At 38.6% G+C, this 25,000-nt stretch overlaps 1 protein-coding gene across 1 annotated transcript; it reads left to right on the forward strand.

Moving 5' to 3' along the window:
- Positions 1-1,190: 1,190 nt before the first annotated feature.
- LOC125485772 (pleckstrin homology domain-containing family A member 5-like) lies at positions 1,191-22,148 on the forward strand. The gene is made up of 6 exons (XM_048610268.1): positions 1,191-1,311; positions 1,980-2,204; positions 11,339-11,500; positions 12,436-12,551; positions 16,755-16,894; positions 22,049-22,148. Exons 1-6 carry the CDS (start codon positions 1,234-1,236, stop codon positions 22,132-22,134), a joined length of 807 nt encoding a protein of 268 aa, XP_048466225.1. The 5' UTR covers positions 1,191-1,233; the 3' UTR covers positions 22,135-22,148.
- Positions 22,149-25,000: the final 2,852 nt, after the last annotated feature.

Consider the following 25,000-nt stretch of genomic DNA (forward strand, 5'->3'; position numbering starts at 1 on the left):
TGCAGAATTTTGCTTTTATCGGCTTCCTCAAGTTGGTTGAATAGATCTTCTGAATGCTATAGATCCTCTGAATAATGAACATTCAGGGAGTAGTATGTACCATTGCTGGTTGCTACCTGTTGGTTTCACCTCTTGATAAGCCGGGGGCTTGTTGTGAGATTTTTATTGCACCACTCAGAGCATTTCAAGGATGCCTGAACAGTTAGAGTCAGAGCTGAGTGGCAGTAAAGCAAGAAAGCAGTTTCAGGCAGTTAAGTGCTGTTAGCATATGCTTGGGGTTGCTGAGAAATCCACAACTTCTGTGTTGACTACATTTGCTATGTAGGATGTTCAACCAGAGTTGGTAGACAAGACATGTATGCTTCATGTTGAATCTAGATATCAGAATCGAAGTTTAGATCTTTGTGGCCTAAATCTTTTGTCAGTAATCATTGCACCTTTGTTGGAGTAAATTTTGTTTGTAATAAAGGAATTATTATTTCTTAACTGAAGAAACCAGGCTAACTTGTTTCTGACAGTGAACTAAAAGGAGATACCCATATAATTGGCTATGTAACCGTCTTCTTTAAATTCAAACTTTACGGCCACTGGAGGAGTGGGATTAAGAAAGGAATCCATTCATGCCTCCAACCTTAGTTGTAACAGTATTCAAAACTTTATATAAAATATATACTTTGTAGTGTCATACCTTAAATTCATAAGATCTACCGCAATGAGCAATTCATTCTAAATTTAATTAAAGCAAGTTCAGATTCATGAAATTTGTTGAAATCTTTATACAGGTTCTAGGAAATTGTTCAGTCAACCTGGCAAAGTACTTTGAGTTTCTAAAATTTTTCATTGCCTCATTATACCCATAGCTAAAATATGGCAGTGCATGATCAGGTTCAACAAGAATCAAAATTGTTTTTTCTGTCTTTGATCCTGTGTGTAACAGTTACAGTAGTGTTTGATATTAAAGCACATCTAACAACTAATAATTTAAAGAGTCAGAAGGAAACAGGCAAAATGTTTTTCTTCCTCTTTTGAACTATTACTCTTCTGGTGTTTATTGATTTCTGCCTGCAGCATGATGAAAGTAAGCTTGTAGCTTGTTCATATTTACATCTATGTTCAGTGTATTGCGTGAGATGGGCATCAAAGATATTTTAAAGCTGTTTATTTAAGTGAACTTCCTTATTTGCAGGTTTGTCTTTTCCAGTTGGTATAGTTCCTCCTAGAAGCAAATCGCCAATGCCTGAATCTTCTACAATTGCATCTTACGTTACTTTAAGAAAGCATAGGAAAATGGATGGCACAGTACCTCATGTGGTATGAATAAGTATTTACTTGTGAAAATATTGTTAATTAAAGTGCAGCAGTCCAAACTTCTGTTGACTTGCAAGATTTTTTTATTTAGAGAAACCAAATGTATAATCCCCTCCTGTGAAAATTGAATTATTAAAGTTCTTCACAATCTATACTAATAATAAGGTGAACTATGTATTTTTATCCATTAGTTATTCACAATTCTGAACGGTTTGCATGCATACTCCAACGGTAACTATAAAGAGGAAACACAAATACACAAATTGCATTCAGATGTTATTATCTCTTCAGAGCTATTGTCTTCAGTATTCTAATATGACTCTTCCATGTTCCAAATCTGCAGGAAATAAACTGCTTTTCTTTATTAAAACTTAGAAACTTCATTCCTTACATTGTTCACACTGTTAGTTATGGACATTTCTGAGGAGTTGACCAATTAGTGCTTATGCATAAACATGTGTGCAAGTACTGATAAACTCGGAGCACGAGTATCTTGCAGCAGTACTGAAAGGTTGGACTGGAAGCACAGCATGCTAATTTGGGAAGAAAATCAAATGAATGAAAACTAGAAGCAGCACTTACTAGTCCACAAACAATAAAGGTTGCATGTTTTTCTTCCCCTCAAATAGAACAGCATATTAGTTAAATGTGAATAAATGTCATTCTGGCAGGAAAGACCCAAGAGTGCAATTGAGCAGCTTTTCCTAGCAGAAGGTCCGCGACCTCGAATGAGCGTTGAGGAACAACTTGAAAGGATAAAACGCCATCAGCAAGCTTCTCTGAAAGATAAAAGGAAAGGATTAAATTTGATAACTCTACAAGATCAATCACCAGCAAAAAGTCTATCAAGAGAAAAGAACCAGATAAAGCCAATTTATTCTGGAGACAAGTATTCAGTAAGTTCAGTAGTTTCAATTGAATAAATGATTTTTTGGAGGTGAGGGGAGAAGTGGAGAATGGTGGTGATGTTGCCATGCCATTTTTTTTGTAAAAGTGCAAAATGATTTGCAGACCTGTTTTTTTTTTTAAACCCATTAGTTTGTCTGAAATATTTATTTTTAATTTTAACTTCTGTGTATGAAAGAGAGATCCAGAAGCCCTCACATTGATTTGTTATCTGCAAGTTTATTGACTAGTCATTTGAATCACTGTGTTGTTCAATATATTAGTTCTGGTCAGAATCAAAAGAGGGAGGGCAAAATGTTTCTTTGATTCTCTCACATGTCCATTAATGTTAAAATATCCTCATAGTAAAATGGCTCCAAGAGTCAAAATATCATTATTAGACTTTTTGGTAGATGTATGCATATGTTTGGACTAGTAACTGTCTTCTTTAGTTGAATGGCAAAGAGATAATGAACATGTCTTCTTTGAACCCAGGTGTCCAGCTTTATGATGATAATTATACATGAATAAATCCTTTGTGGCAAATTCTGTCATCTGATCCATGAACCAGTCAATTCGCAGTCTGCTGTTATTGTTGTCTGATTGTTCAATCAGTGTGACTTAGTAGTCATACTTTGTGGGGGGAGTAGGGAGCTTGCCACTGGCAGCTGGAATTCCTCCCGCATGTCTCCAGGTACGTGCCATTGTCCTAATAAGTGGATTGACTATGCATGGCCAATTAGCAAGAAGCTTTACCTCTGCGCTGCATAGGGAAAGCACATTTTAGAACTGTTGAGATTGTATGCTAATATGTGGGAATTTCTAAACTTTTTCTGTGCCAATCATTGCTTAAGCTCTCTAGAAAAAGAAATGGGCAGACATATTTGAAGAACATAACCTCTGCCTCTGAAGTTTGAGAGACCCTTGAATGTGATGATAGGTTTATGCTAGACATTTGGCTTACTCAAGAAAAGTGACTTGGATTTATTCTGTCTGAATGATCACTGCAATATTTTAAGATGTTGAATGATTAATATGAGTCTTGGTGTAGTCAGAAAAGGGTAGTGATGTAAACTTGGTTTTGGATGACCGTTTGGATGTGTCATGGATATGTCACCTACTAACTGCATTAGTAACGTTGCCAATGCACTTAATGACTCAGATATTGAATCCATAAATTGTTTTTAATTGTGGAAATTAATTCAGATCTAGTTTCTCACCAGCAAGTCACTACGTTTTCTCCATGGACATCTTATTTTTATTAACATTTAATCTTCAGGCATGGTTAGGAGCCTCTTTTTGTGCAATTCCACATGTCCATCTCATCACTTAGTCATTTCCAAAGAGACTGAATGACTTTGACTAGAAAGGACCGTACGCAACATGTTTTTTTTAAAATGGTAATGAAGGTTGAGCTTATCTTATGCAACAAATAAACACTTTTATAAGAGAAATACTTCTTTCGTACTTTTTTTGAACTTGAAAGAGAACTATGAAACAAAATCGATGATTTCTCCTAATTAAGCACTTCACACCAGTTTATAACTTGTTATATATATGAAATAAGGATTAGTAACTCTTCCTTTTTTTTTTCTGTTTATTCATTCACGGGATGAGGGCGTCGCTGGCTAGGCAGCATTTATTGCCCATCCCTAATTGCCCAGAGGGCAGTTGAGAGTCAACCACATTGCTGTGGGTCTGGAGTCACATGTAGGCCAGATCAGGTAAGGATTGCAGTTTCCGTCCCTAAAGGACATTAGTGAACCAGATGGGTTTTTCTGACAATTGACAATGGATTCATGGTCACCATTAGACTGTTAATTCCAGATATTTGTTGAATTCAAATTCCACCATCTGCCGTGGCGGGATTTGAACCCGGGTCCCCAGAACATTATCTGGGTCTCTGGATTAACAGTCCAGTGATATTACTACTAGTCCATTGCCTCCCCTTAATGAAATAAGCATATGAAATAAGGATTAGTAACTCTGAATTTTGTTAATTATTCTGGAATTAAAGCTGGTCTCGGTAATAGTGACCATGAAATTATCAATTTGTTATGAAAATGATCTGGTTCATTAATAGGCTTTAGGGGTGTAAATCTGTCCTCTTTATATGATCTGACCGACGTGATTCCAGATGCACAGCATTGTGGTTCCCTCTTAACAAGCCTCTAAAATTGCCTAACAAACAACTCAGTTGTATAAAACCACATAAGAAAAGGCCAAAAGAAATGAGACCAGTCCTTCCTGACAGCAGCGTGGGTATATCTGCACCAGATGGGCAGCAGTAGTTCAAGAAAGTGGTTCAACACCACCTTTAAGGCAATTAGGTTTGGACAAGGTTGACATGTAGGAATTAAACAAGAACTAAATGTGTGCTATTAGAGTGTAATAATTACATTGCTACAAGTTACCTGACAATCAATAATTGAAAATTTATGACTAAAAATGGACTGTTTGGTTGTCCCCAAAAATGTTACCCCTTATTGCATTGTCTCTTACTTCTGGGAAAAATTATTCCTGGGTGAAAATGGCAGTGGAATTTTAAATCAGTCACAATTGAAAGACTGCTCTTTCTGAACATAAAGGAAGAATATCATAAAAGCAGAAAATAATTGAAGTACACTGGCAGCATATATAAAATGAGAAAAACAAAGCTGGCATTTCACATCCGTGATCTTTCATCAGAAATGGGAAAAAATGACAAGGATGATGGATTTTGAAGCAAATGAATAGGTTGAGGGTGGGCGAGGTTGGGGCAAGGTGGTAAGAAGAACAAAGTGGAAAGTCTGTAATGAAGTCAATGCCAAGAGACCAAAAAAAAGCATTCAGGGTGCACGGCCATAGGACGTGGTAATGGGACAAATAAAGAAACAAAAGATGCGTGTGGAGGGGGCATGAGTGGCAGGGTTCTGGATAATAGCTATCTGAAAGCAAACATAAGAAACAAGGGGAAAAAATCCACACCTGCAAAGAGAAAGGAAGCAAAATAAGTAAAGATTAATCTATAGTTGTCTGAATTAATACAGAGGGCTGTAAAATGCTCAGTTGAAAGATGAGGGTTCCTTGAGCTAACACTTCATTAGAATGCTGCCGGAAGTGGGCAATGAAAAGGTTGGAGTGGGAGACTGTTTGTTGGAGGTCAGTTAACTAGCTCAGGACATCTCTGCAGGAGTTCCTCAGGGTAGTGTCTTTGGCCCAATCATCTTCAGCTGCTTAATCAATGACCTTACCTCTATCATTAAGTCAAAAGTCAAAATTTGCTGCTGGATTGCATAATGTTCAGGTACTGGAGCAGTCCATGTCCACATGCATAGAACATAGACCTGTGCAGCACAGGAACAGGCCCTTCAGCCCATAATGTTGTGCCAAACATAACTCCAAATGAAACTAATCCCTTCAGCCTGCCCTTGGTCCATACAATATATGCAAGGAACGGAGAGGTATCTGCTGCAGCACCACCCCTAGCGATGCGTTCCAGACTCTTACCACTCTCTGTGTAAAAAAAACTTGTCCCTCACGTCTCCTTTGAATTTTTCCTCCTTTAATTTTAAATGCATGCCCCCTAGTTTTAGACATTTTAACTCTGGGAAAAAGATTCTGACCATCAACCCTATCTATGTATCTCATAATTTTATAGACTTCTATGAAGCCTCCCCTCAGGCTCTGCCGTTCCAGAGAAAACACCCTGAGTTTTACTAGCCTCTCCATATTGCTCATACCCTCTAATCCAGACAGCATCCTGGTAAACCTCTTCTGCACCCTCACTAAAGCCTCCACATCCTTCCTGTATGTGGCGACCAGGATTGAACACACTACTCTAAATGTTGCCTAACCAAAGTCTTATAAAGCTGCAATATGATATCCTGACTCTTGTATTCAATTCCCTGACCAATAAAGACAAGCATGCTATACGCCTTCTTTACCACCCTATTTACTTGCGTGACCTGGATAGTCACAGAGAATGCTGGAGATACTCAGCAGGTCGAGCAGCATCCGTAGAGAGAAATAAAGTTAAAATTTCAGGTAGAGTACGACTCTTCTTCAGAACTCTTACCAGACTCAAAATGCTAACTCTATTTCTCTCCACAGATGCTGCCAGACTTGCTGAGTTTCTCAGCATTCTGTGTGTGTTTCACATTTCCGGCATCTGCAGAATTTTGCTTTTATTAAGACATGAACAATATCCAGGCCTGGACTGACAAGAGGCAAGCAAGATCAGTGCCACACAAATTCCCGGCAATGACCATTTCCAACAAGAGAGAATCTAACAATCACCCCTTGGCATTCAATGACATTACCATTACCAAATCCCTGACTGTCAGCATCCTGGGACGTAACACTGATCAGAAACTGATCTGGACTCATCATGTAAATACTGTGACTGCAAGAGCACATCAAGTGGCTAGCAATGCTGCAGCAAGTAGCTCACTACCTGACTCCCTAAAGCTTGTTCATCATCTACAAGACAAAGTAGCTGCTTGACCGGCACCACTTGCACAAGCATTCACTTTCTCCTCCATTAATGCTTAGGAGCAGCAGTGTGTACCGTCTACAAGTTGCACTGCAAAAAATGTACAAGGCTTGTTACACAACACCTTCCAAACTGAACAACCTCTATCATTGAGAAGGAGAAAGACAGCATATGCATGAGCACACCACCAGCTGAAAGTTCCTCTCCAAGCCACACACCATCCTGACTTAGAAATATATTGACATTGCTTTCGTGTCAGAGTCAAAATCCTAAAACTCCCTCATGAGTGACATTATGGATCTATCTACACCAAATGGACCAAAGCAGTTCAAGAAGACAGCTCACCACTACGTTTTCAAGGGTAACTAGGGATTGGCATTAAACGTTGGCAGAGCCAGTGACACCGACATTCCATCGATGTATACGTCAAAAGAAAGTAGAGAATTAAAATGACAGCTAATTGGAAGTTCCAGGTTCATGCTTATGAACTGAAGGGAGATGTTTCACAAAGGAGTCACCATCAGTCAGATCTGTATTTGAGGAGACCTTGTCATGAACAATGAATACAGCAAGTTAAATTGGAAGGAGAAATTGCTTTTTTACATGGAAGCAATGCTTGGCCTTGGATAGTAAGAAGGGAAAAAGGAAGAGAACAGATGTTGCATCTCCTGTCCTTGTGTGAAAAGCTGCTTTAGAGTGCAGGGAAGTAAGGGGAGGGGAAGATGTGTTTATAGGTGACAGAAATGACAGAGGATGGTCCGTTAAATTTTGAGGTTGTTGAAGGTTGGGACAAGGAGAACCCCATTGTTTGTCTAGGAGGGAAGTTTAGGACCAAGGGCAAAAGTGTATGAAATAGAATGCTCACAAGTAAGGTCTCTGTCAACCAGAGTGGTTGGGAATTCTCGGTTGAGGAGAAAGGAAGCTATATTGAAAGCATCCAAATGGAATGTTGCATCAAAAGAACAGATGTTGTGGAGAAACTAGGGAATAGCATAGATTCCTCACAGGAAGCACAGTATTATTCAGTGTCATCGGCTTAGGTTTGAGAGTCAGTGGGCTTATGTTGGTTGACAGTCTATTCCCAAAATTGGAACAGCAAAGTCAGGTAATGGAAGAATCTGAGTTTGACTGTTTTAAGGTAAGTGAAGTCTGAAGCTAGAAACTAAATTATTACATTTTCTAGTTCAGGATGAGCATTGGAGCCAAAACAATTTACTAAAAAAGGAGAGGTTAGAGGGTCTCTCAGTGTAGAACTGGTACTAAGAAATTTCCAGATGTCCCGCAGAAAGGTGGGCATAGCTAAGACCCATATAATATCAAAAGCTGTACTTTTTTATTTAGAGGAGGTACAGTATTGGAATTGGAGAAGTTGTTCAATGCAGGGGAGATGAGTGGTAGATTTGGATAGGTTGAGGTTTCATTCAAGAAAGAAGCAAAGTGCTCTTATATCCTCCTGGGTGGGGGAATGGAGGTGTAGAGGGATTGAATGTCCATGGTGTAAAGCATATGGTTAGGGTCTGGAGTTTGGAAATTGTTAAAATGATAGATGATAAAGGAAAATTCAAATGTGTGGGGGAGAGAAGAATGGACAAGGAACAAAGAGATTTGAGATAGGAAGAAATCAGTTTGATCAACAAAGATTGAGTGGAATAGATACACAATGAAATGATGTGCAATCAGAGCAGTTCTGTTTTTGGAACTTTCTCAAAGCAGGGGGAAAGACATAAGGTGTGGATGATAAAATGCCATTTAATCCAAAAACCCAGTTCCCTCCATAAGTCATGTTCAACAAATATGGACTTAGATTCATTACAGTAAGTGTTTGCTTAAAAGGAAAAGGTTTGATAGTGACAGTGACTGTACATTTCTCTTGATATAATTTTTTCCCAGTATCCCTCTGTCAGTTTATTCACGGGTTGCCCACGGTTAAATATAACTAATACATGGGGTCTCTTTATAGTAATCCAAATTGAAATAACAATGATCAAAAAATGGTGGATTTTCTTAAATGTTTTGAAATGACTAGAGACAAGCCACAAAGGTAGTCAGGTTATACATTGTTATAAATTAACAATTCCCACACAGTGCCTTTTGGGTATGCAAAATGAAATTCTTGTAGTTCATTTGAACTGTTGGATCACCCAAATTAGCTGCAAAATAATTATCTGTATTGATGCAGTGCTGATTCGTTTACTTTTGGTGGGGTCGCTTTGTCCAGTTAACTGGATGGCTGATTTGTGATGCAGAATGGTGCCAACACCATGGGTTTATTTCCTATGCCAGCTGAGGTCACCATGAAGGACTCTCCTTAATCCCTCCCCATGCTTGAGGCGTGGGGACCCTCAAGTTAAACCACTACCAGTTGTCTCTCTGTAATAAGAGAGCACCCCGTAACGTCTTTACCTTTTAGCTTGTGTTTAGTATGCACGTGAAAAGTCTGAGAAAAACATGTTAATTGTTTTAAAATGAATACAGTATAATTCACTTCGACTAGTGGGCATAACATTGAACTGCTATGCAGGTTTTTAATGATTGCTATTTGAAGCAGTATTTTAATTGTCAGTTAAGTTTAGTTAACCTAACAATGTAGATGTGCCTATTGCGACTGTGGATTCTTTTGTTAGATCTGTGTATGAAATCCCTCTACCACATTCCCTTTCCTCTTCAACTCCTCTTGTAAATTCTACAAATTTCAGAAGTAAGTGTATTCTGCTGTCAGGCTTTACCCCTCAGGGAGCAATGATGTCCCCTACTCAGTTTGCCAATCAACATCAACTTTTCCTCTGTGGAAACTGTTAATTAAACTTTTCTCTCACTTCTCTCTCAACTGTTTTATATGTGCAGTTAGTAATTAAGTTCTTGATGTCTTCTTCCTGCTGTATCTTAACGGATCATCCTCTCAGCACTGGCTGCATCACTGGGCATGCTGTTGCATCGTAGCACAGTCAGTCACTGGAAATAAGCTTTCATTCTTTCCTATATTTGAGCTAGTGCCAGAGAACTGGAAAATTGCAAACATTATATCCTTGTTCAAAAAAGATGTGCAAAGATAGACCCAGGCGTTACAGACCAGATGGTTTAATGTTGGTGGTGGGCAAACTTCTAGAAACAGTTATTTGGCATAAAATGAATAGTAATGTGGAAATGTTAATTTGAAAGTGTCATCATAGATTTGTTAAGGGGAAAATTGCATCTAACTTGCTGAAGATTTTTTTTGAAGAAGGTAGATGAAGGCAGGTCCACTGATGTGTGCATGGACTTCAAAAGTGCATGTTACAGTACCATACAACAAACTGTGAGGCAAGAGATAGGTCATGGAATAAAGCAGACAACTCCTTGATGCCACACTTAATCAAATGTAGCCTTGATGTCATCTCAGCTGTGGAATACAGTACTTTTGTTCATGTTTGAACCAAAGGTTAGGAACGCAGTACTTGAAGTCTGGTGGAGGTAAGTTCAATAAAGGCATTCAAGAGAGCATTGTTTCTATTTAAATCATCATCCAATGCACCAGATTGTGGGGAAAAGGCATGAGTTTGGCACTAAACCAAAATGGTCAGCATGACATGATGGGGCAAACGGCCTCCTTCTACACAATAGCAAATCTGTGATTTTTCGATTTTCTTCTATAATTCAGTCACTTCCACTAAATTATGTATACATCGAAGTATAAAACCATTATGGTTTGATGTTTGGTATCCAATTGCGCTTAGTAGTTAATTACGTGCAGGACTCTGTGCTCTACTGTCTGTTGCCTGGGACATACGTTGAGAGCATCATTAATTTGGTGCAAGGTGCTCTTTGATCTGCCTGAAACTTGTTGGTCTTCCAGAGCAAGGAGTTGACTTCGATCAAGTGTTGCAGACTGGCATATTCCAAGGTCCAGGACTACTTGCTGAGGGATGAGCTTAGGGCAGCCAAGGTGCAGTGGGGAAAGACCACCATCTAAGGATTTTGTTAAATGGGGGTCCATTTAGTTATCGGACCCTCCCAGTGCTGCAAATGCAAGTAAATATAGTCTTGTACAAGTAATAAGTCCCTTGGGTTTGTTTGGTGGATAGAGTCATACTCTAATGATTGTTTCTTAACGAACTGCTTTAGTGACTGTGTGTGTATATAAAAACATTTCTATGAGAAAAGTATATTCTTGAAATGGAAAAAATAATATTTTGCATTTACTCTGGAAAGAAGTTAAATTTCACTAATTTGTATTTAAGAACCTAGATTCTGCATTTAAAAAAAAATACAAGATTTAGAATTGGTACTAAGTTGGACTGAACTTTTTTAATTGTTCTTGGGATATGAGCAAGGCTTGCAGTTACTGCCCTTACAGTGCCATGGAAAACTGGCAACAGCCCTCACCATTTCATAAAATTGTTGTTTGCTAGATCACTACAGATGATTGAGAATCAATTGCTTAGGACTTGGAATAGAATTGATCAGATAAGGACAGGGCTTTTATTCCATAAAGGACTGCATGATCCAGTTGGATTTTTAACAGCAATTTGATATCTTCATTCTCACTTTTACTGCTTTTTATTTTTAGATTTTTAAACAGAATTCAAATTCTGAAACTACAATGGTAGAATTCTCTGCATTATTTCCAGACCTATGGATTGTTAGTCTTATAAAATAACCATCACATCCTCTAAACATTGTTACTTATTTCAGGTTCATAGAAGCAAAACTGCTGAAAGTAATATCAAAGAATTGGAAGCTGCTGTTCAAAATGATAGTTGGAACCAACATCGAGAAACTGCAGCTGAGGAAATTGCTCGTTTGAAAGAAGAGCATATTGAACCAAATCAAGAAAAGTTGGAAAGTGGGAATGATGTGAGTATACATCAATTCGTGATAGATATTTGGCCTTGTCATTATCACTCTCTGTCTTGTGCACACTATAACTAAAGTACAAATGTTCTGGGTAATTTATGTAAAAAGTTGTGTTTCGTTGGGTATGCATTATTGGAAGGTTATAAAAGCAATGCGAAACTTTGCCATGCAAAGCTTAGATTCGTTGGTATGTTAACAGGATTGAGAGATAATAGTTATGAAGAGAGACTTGAAATGTTTGAGTTTTTTCTCTTCACTGGAGTTAAACTAGTTAAATGGTGATCTTGTATAGGCTGATATGAGTTTGAAGGGTTATGAAGGGACAAGTAGTGAAAGACTGTTTAGGCGGAAGAGCAAAATGTTTGGGAGCAACTATAAAATAATTACATTCAGTATCTTAAAGTGATACTCTCTCAAGTAATGCTGCAGGGCCTGTGCCTCCATTTCAGGTCAGCATTGGGATCGGCCTAGGCCTGCACTCTACAAAGTGCTCTTTTTCGTTCAGTTTTATCTTTTGCCTGATCTCTTTTCAGATATTTCCTAACTTGCTCAGAGGTGTTATTACATAACCCTGGAGCAAGTGTGACTTGAACCCAGGCCTCCTGACTTAGAGGTACTAACATTACCAATACACCACAAGAGCTCTTGTAACCTTTCTTTAAATTTAACTTATTTCTCTAGTCAACCTTTTCAGACATGTTATTACACACTTCTGGAGCAAGTGGGACTTGAACCTGGGCCTCCACTGCACCACAAGAGCCCTTCTAACCTCTTTTCTGATGCAGCTAAGATATGGAATGCAGTTGTGAGCATTTAAAGGCACCACTTATTCTACTTCACATTACCACTGTAATTCAGGGTCTTTGTCAAATAATAAACCTTGAAGACTCCTTTGTCATCCTTAATGCAGCCACCTTGTTTTTGCATTTCCATAGTCCTCAGGCCAAGTGCTCATGTCTGAAAGGTGCACTGACGCGGATTCTAAGATACAAAGCCCTGATGAAACTGTGGATAAAAAGAAGGATCTTGATGGAATAAAATCCAGAAGCAGGTATGTTCTTGCTTGTTATTTGGGAAATTACTCAAGAAATGTGTTGTTTATCTTTGTTCAATGTGAGTATTTCTTACTAAGTGGCATGAAAATATACAATCATCATGGCAGGAGGTGATGGTGGAATGGTATTGTTGCTAGATCAGGAATTCAGAGACACTCGTAGTTTTGGGGGGACCTGGGATCAAATCCCAGCATGGCAGAAGTTGCAATTTGAATTCAGTTTTAAAGATCTGGAATTAACGAGATGTATTTTAAAGTGAAATATAAAAAGCGTAATGATGAACACTAATGCCATTTAGGAAATGCAAATTGCCACCATTACCTGGTATGGCATACATGTGGCTTCAGACCCACAGACTCTTAACTGCCCTCTTAAATGGCCTAGCAAGCTATTCCATTTTATCTGCTAAAAAGTCTCAAAACTGAAATGAAATCAGACTGCCATCTGAATCATCCTAGCCACCAGAAACGACAGTGACAAACCCCATTCTATTAACTGGCAAAGTTCTCCTTACCAACATCTTGGGTGCCAAAATTGGAACACCAATGGCCTTCAGTAGTCATACTCTCAGAATCATATCCTGCACACAGTATTTCCAGACAATATCTTCATTGTTCCCGGATTTGCCCTGTCCTTCACAAACAGACCCAGCAGAGGTTCTGGTACAGTAATATAAGGTTGGAAAGGAATATTTCAGGAGTCTTCAACTTTGACTCCAGACCCAATCACGTCTGACATATATTACCATATACAATGCCCCCAACTTCCCCAGTCCTCCTTAGAAAGTGCAGAGGGTGGCAAATGTGTAGCATGTACTCAGTAGGTGACTTCAATGTCTGTCACCAAGAGTGGATTGGCAGCACCACTACTGACTGAGCTAGTTATGTCCTAAAGGCATAGCTGCTAGATTGAGTCTGCAGCATGTGATGAGGGAACCAACAAGAGGTAAAATCTTCATTCTCACCAATCTGCCTGTCACAGATGCATCTTTACTGGACAATATTCATAGAAGTGACTACGACACAGTGATTATGGAGACAAGTCCTGTTTTCACCATTATAGATGTCCTCTATTGTGTTATGAGGTACTACCAACATGCTAACTGTATCCGTTTCTCCCAATGTGGCCTCCTCTACATCGGTGAGATCAAGCGCAGAGTCGGTGACTGACTCGTGGAGCATCTGCAGTCTGTACACTATAATCAACAATACCTTCTGGTTGCCAACCATTTTAACTCCCCCTCCCACTCCATGGGTGGCATGTCCATCCTGGGCCTCCTCCAGTGCCACAATGATGCCACACACAAACTGGAGGAACAACACCTCATATTCTGCCTCAGGAGCTACAGCCCTATGGCCTGAACATAGAATTCACCAGTTTTAAAATTCCCCACCCCCAGCCTTATCCCATTGTCCAACCCTCCCTCTCATCCCCGCTTCCTTGACCTGACACAACCCGTCCATCTTCTTTCCCACCTATCTGCCCCATCCTTCCCATTGACCAATCTCTCTAATTGCATCCACCTATCATCATCATCCCACCTACCTTTCCCCAGCCCAACCCCTCCTCCCTCTATCTATTTTCCAGCTCCCTTCCCCCTCCTCAGTCCTGAACAAGGGTCCTGACCCAAAATGTTGACTGTCCTGCTCCTCTGATGCTGCCTAACCTGCTGTGTTCCTCCAGCTCCACACTGTATTGACTCTGACTCCAGCATCTGCAGTTCTTGCTATCTCCAAGTGACTTAAAACTATCATCTTGCTAAATGGGTAGACTTTGAACAGACCTAACAACTTATAAGTGGGCATCCCTGAGGTGTTGTGGCCAATTATCAAATGAATCATACTCAAACACAATCTGCAAACTCATGGCTCAGCATATTCCTCAGTCTACCAACAATCATGCCAGGAGCAACACCAGGCATACCTAAAATAGAGTTGTTAACCTGGTGAAGCTAAAAAACAGGACTTAACATGTATGCCAAAATCATAAGCTGCAAGTGATAAATAACCAAAGGATCAAATCTAAGCTCTGCAGTCTGTCACATCCAATCATGAATGGTGACACACAATTAAACAACTCATTGGAAATGGCAGCTCCACAAATAACTCAACAAAATCCTCAATGATGGGAGAGCCCTGTGCTTTACTGCAAAAGATATGGCTGAAGTATTTGCACAATCTTCAGCTAGAAGTGCCAAGTGGATGATCATGCTGGCTTCCTTCAGAGGTCCCTGCGTCACAGGTGTCAGTCTTTCAACCAATTCGATTCGTGCCATATGATATCAAGAACTGGCTGGAGGCACTGGATTCTACAAAGACTGTCTATAACAGAATGCAGCAGTACTGAAGATGTGTGCTCCGGAACTTGCAATGCCCTAGCTAAGTGTTTGTAGTACAGCTGAAACGCTAGCATCTACCCGCAAATGTGACATTTTGCCCAGGTATGTCCTCAACTCAAAGACGAGAGAAATACAGCCTGGCCAATTACTGCCCCATCAATCCACTCTCAATCATCAGTAAATTAATGGAATGTGTCATCAACAGTGCTATCAAGCAGCACTTGCTCACAGATGCTCAGTTTAGATTTCACAAGGGGCACTCAGTTGCTGACCTTATTGGACTTTGGTTCAGCTTCGGTTCAAGTATGAATGAAAGAGCTGAATTCTAGAGGTGAGGTGAAAATCATTGCACTTGACATCCAGATTGCATTTGACTGAGTGTGCCACAATGTGAGTCTGACCAAACCCTACTAAACTAGAGTCAGTGGGAATACGAAAGACTCCACTGGTTGTGGGTTTTGGAGGTTTGTCATCTCAGTTTCCGAACAGGAGTTATTAAGTAGTGTCCTTGGCCCTTCAGGTACCTCTTCAGTGACCATCATACTGCATAAGATTAGCCGTAGGATGTTTGCTGATGATTGCATAATGTTCAGCATCATACACAGCACAGATACGGAAGCAGTCCATGTCCAAATGCAGCAAGGTCTGGACAGTATCCCAGTTTGGGCTGACGAGTGGCATGTAACATTCATGCAACAATACTGAATTCCCAAAGCCTGTTCATCATCTATAAGACACAAGTCAGAAGTTTCATGGTATACTCTCCACTTGCTTGGATAAGTGCAGGTTCAACACAACATTCAAAAAGCTTGACATCATTCAGGACAGTACAGCCTACACGATTGGCACAACATTCACAAACATTCGCACTGTCCACCACTGATGCTCAGAAGCAGCAGTATGTCCTGTCTACAAGAGGCACTACAAAAGGCTCCTTAGCTTCTAAATCCTTGGTCACTACCAAATAGAAAGATGAGGGCAGCAGATGCAATGATAAAACCTCCTCCTGGAAATATTGCTCCAAGCCACTTACTATTCTGACTTGGAAATGTATCACTGTTCCTTAAGTGTCACTGAATCAAAATAATAGAACTCCTTGCCTAATGACATTGTGTGTTGTGAAAGAGCAAGGAAAGGGAACTAAGTCAATAATTCTTCCAAAAGGTCAGCATAAAAATTATGGGCTGAATGGTGGTCTTTTCGGTGATATATAATTCTTGCAACTTAATTTGTGTGCCAGATTCAATTATAATGCGTTCAGTGAATCTTTCCGTGCCAAAAAATATGCAATCAGTAACAGTCTCCTGTAAAGGACACAAGACACCAAAAATATAATTTATGGCCACTTATGACTGATAAATTATTCATTTATAAATTATTCCATTAAAAATTGCCTGTGCTGTATTGGGGAAAGAAAGAGCTTTATCAAGTTTTTAGCACACAGCACTGCCTAATTTAAATTGAATGGAATGTATAACAGTGAACAGTGGGAATAAGATGTTGTCTCACTGGTTAATTAGCACTTTTATGCAGATATGTGCTGAACTTGATATCCTCGTGTTCCTCTTCTGTAAATGTTTCCTGACAATGTATTTTATTCTTACCATTGAGTATGATGAATGTTTTCATTGTTGAATATCCTTTATAAAAGCATTAAATTTAAAATCGTAAAATAAAATGAGTTTCTCTTTAGTTCAAAAGCTTATCATAAATTTACTAAAATGTTACAATGCTGTGGTTAAAAACTGACAAATTGCTTTCAGTACCTAAATGCAAGTCCTCAAGTCGGCAAAGATCTTCTTTATCAATTTCTTTGAACTGCAATGATGTTTTCTCCTAACTAGACTTTTTTTTCTTTTAGTGTGTTAACTGTGGCCCCCGTTGTTAACCACAAAACCGATATCAGGGCTGATGAGGAAAATGCTCAGGAAGGCGTGAAGATGATTAATATCTCCAATGAACTAGCTGCAGATGCACCAAGAAACAGCAAACTTGTAGCAGGCAGGTTAAACTTACATTTTGAGTCAATGAAGATCTAATGTTACATCAGTGTATAGTGATACAAAAGTACTAAGCTTAAATCTTTTCAGAGTTGACAGCATGGTTCCAAAGAATTTGTGGTTTTATTGCATTGAGAATTCAGGAGAGATGATAAACAGAAAGTACCAAATCAAGTCTTTAACTGAACAACAGCTATATTTTAATTTACCCTTCTTTAGCTTATTTTACAGTGTTCGGTGCTTGTGAGTTTATATCACACATGAACTTTCACACGTGACACTTTTACTGCACTAGAATACCAGGTCTCTGTATCGGGTTGCTTTGTGGTTTTAGCATGTACGGCAATCGGAATGACCCCAAATATATGTCGGTCTGTGGTGCTACTGTGAGAAAAATGCCACCAGTGAAAACAATGAATTATACTTCAGTTCATTTCTTTGTTTTATATATTTTGTTCAACAGTTAGTGTGGTGTGTTGAAATGTATTCTCACTCCACTCTGATAGCATCATGTTATGTTATGTATATAGGATGAGAAAATTCCATTAGATCCACAAATTCTTACCACTCTTCCCTTCGGACTCATACCCATGTCTCACCGTTTTCCTTGTACTCTGTTAAAAATTCCACTCACCAAAAAAGCAAACTTCAATAGATTGTTATTCGCTCAAATCATATTTTCTTTTGACAATGACATTTTCCTAAAACATATTTAGTGTTTCCTTGAAGACTGCAAGTAGCCAGTCCTCTTTGTCACTTTCAGACTACTGTTAGACAAGTTAATTTGCTGTGAAAAATAAAACTGAAGGCCAAGTACATCTTGGAGCTATAGAATTAATTATACCCTAGATTCTGTGATTATCCTTTCATTCCATTCAGCAACATTTTCACTGTTTTTCTAAGTTTTTTTTAGTTTTTCCCTAGTTACTTATCATTTTCTGTTTTAGTTTCCTACTTGTTGCATTTAGTTTTTTTCCTTTGTCTTTTCCACACTTTTCCTTTTTTTTCCTCTGGACTTCATTATCTCCTCAAATCTGTTGAATGCTGTGGTGTCATTTTCCCATCTGTGCTCCGTATACAAATATATCAACAGGATATACCAGCCAGTTCACACTGCATGGCCACATACAACATCAACTCACTTTCCCCCTACTATCCAAGTGAGAAAAATCATTAGACTGATAAAGAGAAAAATTTAAGAAATTCCTCTGAAACTCGAAAGACAATTAAGCAAGTGCCAAAGTACTACTGCAAGACCAAGCAATAATCCTAATTGGTCTCATTTGCATTTTTAGCTGAGATGTTTTCTACTTTCAGAAAATTGTTCAGCAAATCATTTCAATGATTATATTGAACGCCGACTTAGCACGAATTTTGTATTTTTTTTACATTTTTAAAATGTCTTTTAAAATCCACTTTGGTTTCTTTTCTTATTGGGTCTAATCAAAGGGCCATGAGTCTGTTTTCACAGCTGGCTTATCATCCCTGGTATCATTCAGATGAACGTACACTGGTTATACTTGCTGCTGCTTTAATGTTCTCTTCAATAATTGGTCATCCAAAGTTGCAAACAGTGCATTCTAACCATGACTTAACTATTGTCTTATTCTAACTTATCATCGGATTTTTGGTCCTGTACACTCTGTCCAGTTTATGAAAGTCGGAATGCGATTGATTTATTCAATTTCACTTACACTGGCACTTTGAAGCAGTATTCACAATTAGTCTCTCAATCTTCCACACTCCCCAAACATCTTTAAGTTAGGCTTATATTCCAATCAGTTGTTTTCCTTTTAGAATGTTATTTCAACCATTGAATATTTACCTGTATCCACAAAATTCCACCAGTAAAGTTTTGTGTAGCATAATTGTTCACTCGGGCAGCCTTTTCCATTATTTAGTAATCTTTGTCCACAAGTTAAATTACCATTCATCAACACTGCTACCGCATAAAGTGGACCATAGAAAATCCAATTTGGCTATCAGACCTCTGTGCAATCCAAACACTTCTACATTGTGGCAACATTTATATATTGCAGTAATCTTGAAAGTCAAACTGTTGATTTAGATATCATCTAGTTATTATTATGGTGTTTACACAAAAACTGTGTCCTGCTACTGGATACTTGCCATTTTCACTGCAGTTCTATTGATTGGAACTGATATTTAGTCTAAATGTGCATCTGACAATATATTTTAACTATTTTCTTCCTCACTTCATAAACATGATTAATAAAGTGCAACTACTTTAATAGCAGTTGAGAGTATTGTTTAATTTCTTGTTTTGAAAAAAAATACCCTTGCTCTTTCAGGAGATTGTTCATATTTCTGTAAAATATGTCAAATATCTGTCAATGGCCGTTTCAGTGGTATATTGTCATGGTCCTTTTTGATGTTCATTCCCGTCCCGAGGTCTTATGTTTGTTGCTGAACCTAAAGCAGTTGAAACGTTCGACATCCCACTTGGTGCCTTGAGTGATAGCTCTCATAATGCCACTTAGTAATGTGGTGGGAGGTGGCACTTGTGCGAACAGAAGGCAAAACGCAATGGACTTTTCAAAAGCAACTATCGATAATTAAACAGAAATGTGGCAGCCATTATCCCAGTTGTTAGTCTGCTACTTCAGTACATATATGGCCTTTGAACATCTGGTTTTAAATAAATAAAGTGCAAACTTTATCAAGTTCATCAGGCAGAAAACTTGAGGGCATTAATAGTGTAGGGCCTTGCTGTGCACAAATTGGCTGTTGCATTTCTCTGTAATGTAACAACAACTACACTTCAAAAGTATCCAATTAGCTTTGAAGCTTTTGGGACATCTTGAAGTGATATATGTTTCGGTTCTTTATTTAATTTAGGTTACTGATTGAATTCAGAGATCTTCTAATAGGCTACTAAATCATCATAGTTTGTTCAAAGCTTTTCCCTCATTATAGTTTTCTGTATTGCCATTTTCTAACTGAGAATGCAAGGAGTTAGCTGACTAGGACTCAATGTATAATTGGCATGAGTGAATCAAAATATATGACTCAGTCCAGTTTTGCCTGACACTTCAGCAGAATCATTTTTTAACTGATGTTGCCTTTACAGGGTTAGGACAGTTGTAAGGATTAGTCTGTTCTTTATTACTATGTGATAGAGTCACTGATGCTGCTTTGCTTTGAGTTTTTATAACCAGCTTACTGATGCCAGATCATGTCCTTAAACATTTTGCCTTTCCTCATCTTATCTCACACACCTTCTGGGTCTCTGTTTCATTTTTTAAGCCATTCACTGTTGACAGTTGCCAATCAGCATGTTATGTTTCTGGCTGTCTGACAAGAGAAGCAAGCTGTTGCAATTTGGAGAGCTATTTCAGCCTCCTTAAACTGAGTAAAACGTCTTTCTGTTTATAAGTGGTACCAGTTACAATAATAGAACACTACCATACATACTGTGACTGTAGAGATAACTTTTTCTGCCAATAGAATTCCCTTATTGCAAAAAGAAGTATTGGTGAAATAACAAAGGCAGCTAGAAAATGGATATGATATAGATATTTTGTCAATGTAAAGAGGAGTGGGGGAAGGGAGCAGGGCCGGTGACATTGAAGCAGACGTGAGTGAGGAGCCAAAAGGATTTCCTGAATGAGCTGATGTTCTGTCCTCCCACTGTCCTATTCCTTTTCAGTAGGTATGATTGTGTTACAGTTTATCCAACAAAGTTCCATTGTGCCACCATTTGCACTGTTTTGGTGTGGTTGCCATTTCAAGGGTTATAAATACTCCCCAATATCTGGAGATCTCCTGGAATTAGCAGCAGTCTCCCAGTGAACAAAGCAAGTATTCGGGAGATTTTGGAACAGAATGGCCAGTGTGGCACAGGATCCAAGCCCCAATCTCCGTGACTGATTCAGGTGAATCAATATATCTTTGCAAGGAAGTGGAACTGCAGTAGCATGTTCATTATTATTTAGTATTCTTCAATATTGAAAAATCAGGAAAGCATGTATTATATCACCACAGTCCCGGGGTGAACCAGCTGTTCACCGTCATTCTTGACGTGCTCTGGGTGGAATCTACAGTGGATAAAACAAAACATACATTGCTGGACTGAGTGTAAGTGAGAATATTTTAACAGAATTGTACCACTTAAACATGGCAGTGACCTGAGGTCTTTCCAGTTAAATGTGCATCTAAACGTTTTTTATATAAAACCCTCTAAGATTCTTAACTGGGTCTGGAGTGGGACTAAGCAAGGCAGGCAATTCTGTTTGAATTAGTAAAGGAACCAAGTCTTTTCTGCCCCTCATAACTCACTTGTGTCTCACCGCCAGTTTTCTGTTAACAACCTTTCCATCAATGTCTCCCAGAACATGTCCAGCCAGAGTTGACAATTCCAGATATTTCTGTTTGTTAATATACTGACATTGGAAACCTTGATGTGCAAAAGGTTCATTCAAAAGACGTATGCTCTAGCTGGCTACAATATTTTTCCTATCTCTTTTATTGTTAATAATCTTTCTCAAATTTGTATCCTCATTAAAGTAATGTGACAGTATCTCATCTGATTATTATCTGTTTTCAATTTCCTAATGTCCTACTGCAATTTCTTCCACATAACCCCTTGGAGAACAAAGAGAAGCATTTGTAAAAGAGCTGATATTGAGATTCAAAACAAACATGACTGCACTTGAGCAATAAAAATCTACGTAGTGCTAAATTACAGAACTAAAACATATTTGTGCTAGTATTACGTTTTCAAATATCTGTCTTCTAGCATTGTGTTCATGATTATCCACGTTCTTTGAGTTCTTGATTGTTCATTGACTTTTGCCACTTGAGTAACAAGTAATTTGCTAATAGGAATTTGAGTGTTTTGTCTATGTACAGTAAAATTGCAAGATAAAATATAATTTTAGATCTTAATTTTTTCAGTCATAGCCTTATAGTTTATTAAACGTCTATATCATACAAAACTGTGAATTTTGCATTTCAAGCCTCTAAATGTGACTTCTTAAAAATTGTATAAACTACTTATTTATTTAAGTTGTGTTGTCTAAACAATGTAACATTAGTCGGGAAAAATGCTTCTTGTCCTTTTGATTTTGGTCATGGTGGTTGTAATTTTTTTTATTGTATTTATTTTTTTCCCTACATTCACCATTCCTTGCAGAACAAAGTCTGTCTTCTCCACTTCAATCCCCAACATCCCCATCGCACCCACAGCTCACAGAAGGATCTCACTTTATGTGTGTCTGATATAAAAAAGTAAGCTTAATTTATTACAATAATTTTTTGTCAACTTACAATTTTTTTTCTGCCAAATATGTGTAGGCAATATTTTCTTGTCTTAATGTTGTCCTGCTAAATTCTCAGTGGAAGTTCTTATTGAGCATTTTGTTCCTTTGTCCTTCCTGCTGCTGAGAGGTTGTTGATACATGTTTAGAAAATTGACACACTCAATAGCATGAATCCCATTTAATTATTTGTCCAACTGGCATTTTTTAACTACTCTGAAGGATTGAATCTTGCTTTCTTTCTACTCCATAACAATCTATTTGTCTATCAGCCCAAGAAAAATGTCTTTTGAAAATAGCTCAGGAAAAGTTGATTTATATTTTTTATTAGTCTTTATTTTTTTCAAGATTCTCCACTATGTGAGTTTGATTGGCTCAGTGCAGTATGAACAATTTGAAATATTCAGATCATGCAGCATCTGTGTAGAGAGAAAATAAAGTTGAAATTTCCTTTCTGGGTCAAAGCAAAATACTGTGGTGCTGGTAATCTGAAATAAAACAAAAAGAGCTTCTGAAGAAGGGTTATTGGACCTAAAACGTTAACTCTGTCTGCACAGACCCGTTGAGTTTAAATGGCAATTTCTCTTAATGTTTTCAGGACATGAGTTCATGTTCCACCATGATAGATAATGAAATTTGAACTCATTTTTAAAAATCTGGATGTAAAAAGACAGGTAACCACTGTTGGTTGCTATAAACCCATTATTCTCTTTTAGGAAAAGAAGTTTGCTTCCCTTACCTGGTCCGGACAACATGTGACACCAGACCCACACTGATGTGATTTTATCTTAAGTGTCTTCTGAAATGTCCTAGGAAAACACCAGTTCAATGGAAATTAGGGGTCAACTAGCTGAGCCAGTGATGCCACTATCCTGTGAATGAGTAGAGAAGAAGGTGGAAGGGAGAAGTAAATTCAATGGCAAAAGGAATGCCAGAATTAGGCAAACAGGGATGGTAATGTGATGAATAAAGAAACAAAAGATGGTTCTGTAGCAGCATTAACTGCCAATAGCAGAATTATTACTAGTATCTGATGTTTGCAAAAATGAAATCAGTAATTGTGATCCGAAATTGTTGAATTCAATTTTGAATCGTTGTCAGTGAAGACTTTGAAATTGAAAATTAAACTATTGTTCCTCAAACTTACATTGAACTTCAGTAGTCTAAGAATAGCAAGGTCAGAGTGGACTTAAAATGGCAAGCAAACTAGATGGTGATATTCAGCAAAGCAATCACCCAATCAGAAGAAGCAAATACTCAAATGACAGCGATATGAATAAATTGCTGTTGGAATAGAGGCAATGACAGGGCTGGTGTTGCATTTTCTGTGCTGCATGGGAAGGGAAGTGTTCATTGAGGTGATGGCAGCATAGCCCAAGATATCACAGTGAGTCATGTAGCCCTTTGGATTATTTAAGGAAGGACAGAGATGTTTTTCGTGATGGCGTTACTTTGGTGTTAGTAAAACTGGCTGAGGGTAATCTGTTGAATGTAAGTGTGGTGCAAGGTGTGGACAGAGGGATGCCTACCATGGTTATGGGAAGGATGGAAGGGGTGAGAACAGAAGTACATGAAATTGAATGGACATGGTTATGGCATTGATGACATTGCTGGGGGAGAATGGCAATTGAGGAGAAAGAAGTTCAATTGGAAGCACTTATTTGAAAGGTAGCATCATAAGAACAAATTAAATGGAGGAACTAAGAAAATGGCATAGAATCCGCAGGAAGCGGGGTGAAAGGAAGACTAATCAAGCTAGCTGTGGGAATTATTGGGCTTGTAGTAGACATTCATGACTACCATTTCCCAGAAATGGAGATTGACAAGTTGGGAAAAGGATGGGAAGAGTCAGAAAGAGTCAGACAAGGGAAGGATGGAAATTGGGAGCCAGGTTGGGAGTTGTTGTAATTTTTCAGTTGGAGCTGAAAACAGTAAGCTGCACTGACACAATTATTGGTGTACCAGGAACAAGACAAGAGAGGGGTTCGTAGTATCAGTGGAACTAAGAATACTCCACATATACTACAAAAAGAGAGGCACAGCCAGAACTCATGTGAGTTCCCAAGTGTTGTATTTTCTTTGAAGAAAGTAAGTGAATTCCAAAGGCAGCCACTCATTGTGAAAACATTTCAGTTAGATGGAGGAGGGTGATTATGGATGGAAACTGGTTGGAGCTCAGAGGAAGAGACAGAAGATTTTCCTTCTGATTCATGGGGATGGAGGTATAAAGAGATGAACAGCTCTGAAAAGATGATGGTTAGGGCCAGGATCCTTAAGGTGGTGGTTGAGGGCTGGGGGTACGGGGATGAATCTCAGAAAAGCTGTGGTGCTAGCCTCCAGTGTAACTGCAGACCCACTGCAATTTGTCTTGTGAAATGGCCTAGCATATCACTCAGTTCAAGGGAAATTCTGGATTGGTAACAAATGTTTCTGCCAAGGATTTTTGGGTCTCATAAAAACTATTTTTTTAAATCTTCCCTTGTCATAGGTGGGAATGTTCATTAGGTTTAGATGGTTCTGGTGAAGGATCCTCAGCAAGTTGCTACAGGGCACCTTGCAGGTGGTACTCATTGTGTAGGAGAGAGATTGGTTAAGACGGTAGATGGCTTGCCAGCCATGTAGGCTGGTTTGTCCTGGATGGTGTTGAGATTCTTGAATGTTGCATCTAGGATTTGAAAGTTATCCATCACACTCCTGCCTCCTAGGTAGTGGACGGGCTTTGGGGAGTCAGAAGGTGAGTTACTCGATACGCAATTTCCAGCTTCTCTTTTGTTCTTTTAGCCACAATATTTAAGTGACTTGTTCATTTACATTTCTGGTCAAAGGTA

Source organism: Rhincodon typus, chromosome 22 (assembly GCF_021869965.1).
Source record: "Rhincodon typus isolate 14 chromosome 22, sRhiTyp1.1, whole genome shotgun sequence".
NCBI lineage: Eukaryota > Metazoa > Chordata > Chondrichthyes > Orectolobiformes > Rhincodontidae > Rhincodon > Rhincodon typus.